Below are 4,336 nucleotides of genomic sequence, written 5' to 3' on the forward strand. Positions count from 1 at the left end.
CATCCACACAAGCCAACCTGTGCTGTGCAACCACCAGGGGAGCTGACCAAAGCTCGGAAACCACCTCCAGGTGAATTTTTCACACGAGGCCACTTGAATGGACAGTGGGGCTTTCACAACAAAATGCCTCAGGGAAGCCTGAGATCTCTGCAATGCCTGCAGCTAACTGGCACCAGCTGGCACTGCTCCATTATGTGTCTTCAATGCTAAATCACCCCATCACCTTGGGATGAATAAGAACAACCACGCCTTCCTTGAGACAGCTGGCATTTATACTGCAGGCGTGAAAGAGATCTGTTGTGCAGTTCCTGCAGTCTGATTGGGGCGGTGGAGATGCCCACTGTGCTTCCTTCACCTTTATAGGCATCAGTCCAGCCTGCTCGGGGGCTTCTGATATGATAATAAGCAGCGATGAGTTAGCAGAGTGGGCTTTGAATGACATCTCAGAGCTATCCACGGGAACAATGTGCTATTTTAAGCAATCTTATTTCTGTTCCCATGAAAGGCATTCCTGTGCCTTCCATACAGCCCACACCTGTAAAAGATGCAGTTGCTGCGAGGCCACATTTTATATTTTGTATTTGTCACATCTCATGTGACACACACTCACGTGACAGTGATGTAACACTGCATCAGTGCATATAGCAGAATAGGCTGATACACCTGGAACTGTAAAGGCTGCATGAGGAGTACAGTGACAAGTGCTGCATGTAACAATACATACCAGTTGGGTTTTTTTTGAATTGTAATTAGTCTCTGCCTAGACAATGAAACAGAGCTGGCACTATGTACTCAGGCATCTTGTTCACACAAGGTTTCCAAAGCTAGCATGAACCCTGGCTGTATTTCCCTCCCTCTAGGTTTGCCTGCTTTTCTCTCTGACACAGTATTTTTTGAACCAGCCAAGGCAGGAAGAAAAGCCCAAGGGGCACCTTGGCTGCTCATCTCGCTTTGGACAGGTGGAGCAGAAGAGGCCTTTAGAGAAGTTGAGGTATCCCTGGCACAAGGGTCCCTGTGCTGAAGGGATGTGTAGGGACACAGGGGAGCAGTGCCCTCACAATGGGCACCGCAAACTACAGCTGGTAAGAAGCGAGGGCCCGGTGTGCTCTGCAACACCATTGCAGGGTGGGAAATAACAAAACTGCTAACCTGGAGTGACAGCCGCAGCTTCTCAAAGTCTTCCTTTAATTGTGTTTTCTCCAGTTCGTGAGAAAAAACCAGTTCTGGGGAACACACACAGACATGACATTGCTAAGTGAAGTCCAGCAAAGCAGGGTCTGAGAGCACAGAGACTGGGAGCCAGGCACCATTTGGGAAGCAGTTTTAGGGCATGGAGGTTGAAAAGGAAACCAGTAGTAACACACGGTGGGATTCTGGGAAAACTGTTTTGGGGAACAACATTTCCCACTCTTTCAGAGGTATCTCTATATCTGTGCAGCCAAATTCGGATTATTCAGATTTGTCAGCTCCCAGGGGCTGTGATCTGAAAAGGTTCAGTCTAAAAATGGGCAACTGACCACTTCAGGGTGAGTATCCCCACACCAAGGGATTTGAAATTAGGTACATTTGCGAGTTTGGATTGCAATTTCTTTGGGGAGATAAAAAGGGGAGACAGCAACCTGGATGCAAAAAGGCGAATGATGGTGCTTCTCCAGGAGCTGTGGAGGATCTGTAAGGTTTAATGATGCTGTCAGACCCTGGAGACAAAAACTCCCCTATTAATATTACACGATTAAGGGTTTCACTACTAGAAAAGTCACCTCGGACTGATGAATAACCTAAAGTTAATAAAGTGGAATAGTTTAGCCTACAACCCAATGGCACGAAACTGGCACTCGGTACTCCATACTCGGCATTCGGTATTACCTTTTTAGCACACAGACAGCCTATTTTGTGTCTGTGCCCCCCAGCCCATGGGGCTCTGCCCTCTAAGCATTGCTCCCTGATGACAGCACGAGCACTGCTCTCCGAGGCTCTGTGCAGCGAGTGCAGTGCTGCTTGCGGGCACAGGAGGGCATCCCGCACCCACAGCAGGACCAGGAGCACACGCTTTTGCCTTGATAACCACCCCTAAGTTTTACCATCAGAAAATGCTAGCAAAAATGCATAGATAAGTGCAGCCTCAAGCAAGGAATAGCTTTTAAGCACTGACACTAAGAGATGTTCAGTAAGCTCTGGCATCCTGAGTGCCCAAGGGTTGGGCTCAGGGGCCCAGGATCTTCAGAAAAAGTCTGTTGGCAAGGTGAGGTGGCATCTGGACTCAGCAACGCATGGGGAAAGCCTTGACTTTTTCCCAGAGACCACTCAGACTCTCTCAGGTGCAAGCTGACTGCTGTACGCATTGCACATGGCTCTCCCTCACCCCTACCATAGAAACACAGAGTCACGGAATCACAGAATGGGTCGGGTTGGAAGGGACCTTACAGCCCACCCAGTTGCAACCCCTTGCCTTGGGCAGGGACACCTCATACCAGATCAGGTGCCCTAGCCTCGAATGCCTCCAGGAATGGGGCACTCACAGCTCTCTGGGCAGCCTATGCCAGGGCCTCTCCTCTGAGTCAAAGATTTCCCCCAGCATCTAAACTAAATCTCCCATCTTTTAGTTTAAAGCCATTCCCCCTCATCGTATCATGAACCGGGTGGTTCACACCACACAGACCAACACAGGTTTTCTGTATCAGCTGCTCTGGGGGAAGAAACTCCAGGCTTACACAAATGCACTGACAGGGCTGTGTCCTGCTCTGGAATAACCACTGGGTTGCCCTTGGCTTACCTTGGATCTCGCGGCCGTGTTCATCCTCCAGTACAGCAACGTCGATGGTGTGGCTGTTTTCCAGCTGTATTACAGAAGCTTCGTGGGCAGCTGTGATGTCAGACACCTGTTCAGCAATAGCAGATGGAAACACGGGCACGCGGTTAGACGTGCTGCAGCACACTGACAAGCCACTGTTAGACAGCTGCAGTGAGCTGGAAATAGCAAAGGGATCTACTGAGTGTGGCACTCCCCATACACGAGCCAGGTTTATTCATTACGAAAGAGGCATGTTACCTCCTTGAGTGTTGGTGTGTTACCACTGCTGCTCGTCATCTTTCTCGTTCAATTTTAAAATGATAGATGAGGTACATAAGAAAGCACAAAGCAAAAATGCCCTTAAGTGAAAAAAGGAAATGATCAAAAATCTCAACATTTGATTAAACTAAACTATTCATAACCTGGCTCCGATGGTCAGATAAACTTGCACAGTTTGGAGTAATCCTATTTTTTCTTTGTGGCATTCTACTGCAATGAGTTTAATTGCACAGTCTTGAATTATCTTCCACAGAAAGTGCCTATGCATTATTCATAGTTGTAAAATATTCATTTCTAGAGAAACATTGAACTTTGCATCAGTAGGTTTAAAAAATGAATCACTATCTATCACTCTTCTACTTGAAAACGAGCATCCTACAAAGTCATCAATACCCAAGTTCCAAAGTCCTCCTGAATCATGTTCTTTGAGTCCACGTCCAATAAACTGATGAAAGACACGACAGCACCTGCTCTGATCTGCAGAAATTCCTTCTTCACTTCTAACCTGACACTGAATTCTGAGTGTGAGGAAGACCCACAGATTGAGCTGCTGAGGGGGTTTCCAGTACCAGTGAAAGCTCCTGTGCATCCTGCCCTGCAGCCTGCTCCTAGTCCCAGTCCAGCTCTGCAGTTCATAGGAAACAAACTGCTTTATAAATCAGAGAAATAAGTAAAAGTCCCACGGTTTCTGACTGATCCCTGCAAACAGTTGGCAGTGAGTGGCCTTGCAAAGTTTGCTGACTACGAGGCAAGCACAGCATAACCTGGATCTGCAGTTCCTCTGTTCTCAGTCTGAGCTGGAGAACAGTCCTGCCTCCTTGCCTACGCAGAGCTCGGCCCCACAGCAGCACAATTCAGCATCAAAGTCCATGTGCCTAACCAAACGTGACGCAGCTACATCACCTCTGTTCTGCTTATGGTCATCTTTTCAAAGGGGATTCACCCTGCAGAGAGAGATCCAAAATCAAAGCTGGAAGCAAGCAATCTCCCCAGGAAGCAGCTCAATGACCCAAGGTCTGAAGTTCAAGCTTTGCTCCCTGGTCTCTTTTATTCAGCAGCCATCCAAGAGGGAACCAAGTGGGACTCCCAGCTCTGGAAAGATGGCCATTAGAGGGAATGACTTCAGAAAAGCCTTGGAGTTAACCCCCAGTTCCTTAGGGTTTCAAGTATTTGCCAGATCACAGCTTTTTTGTCCACTGTTACGCTGAACAATGGTAGATACTGCGGCCAAGCACATCTTCACTGAAATAAATGTCATTTCCCTGC

At 47.9% G+C, this 4,336-nt stretch overlaps 1 protein-coding gene across 1 annotated transcript in view; it reads right to left on the bottom strand.

Annotated features, from left to right (window-relative positions):
- The window catches only part of MTUS2 (microtubule associated scaffold protein 2), a gene marked incomplete in the record, with an annotated part of 285,788 nt that overhangs the window by 9,614 nt on the left and 271,838 nt on the right, over positions 1-4,336 (bottom strand). Inside the window, 2 exon segments of the mRNA XM_021378537.1 lie at positions 1,150-1,223; positions 2,774-2,879. Coding sequence (XP_021234212.1) covers positions 1,150-1,223; positions 2,774-2,879 — 180 coding nt within the window.

This window comes from Numida meleagris, chromosome 1, assembly GCF_002078875.1.
Source record: "Numida meleagris isolate 19003 breed g44 Domestic line chromosome 1, NumMel1.0, whole genome shotgun sequence".
NCBI lineage: Eukaryota > Metazoa > Chordata > Aves > Galliformes > Numididae > Numida > Numida meleagris.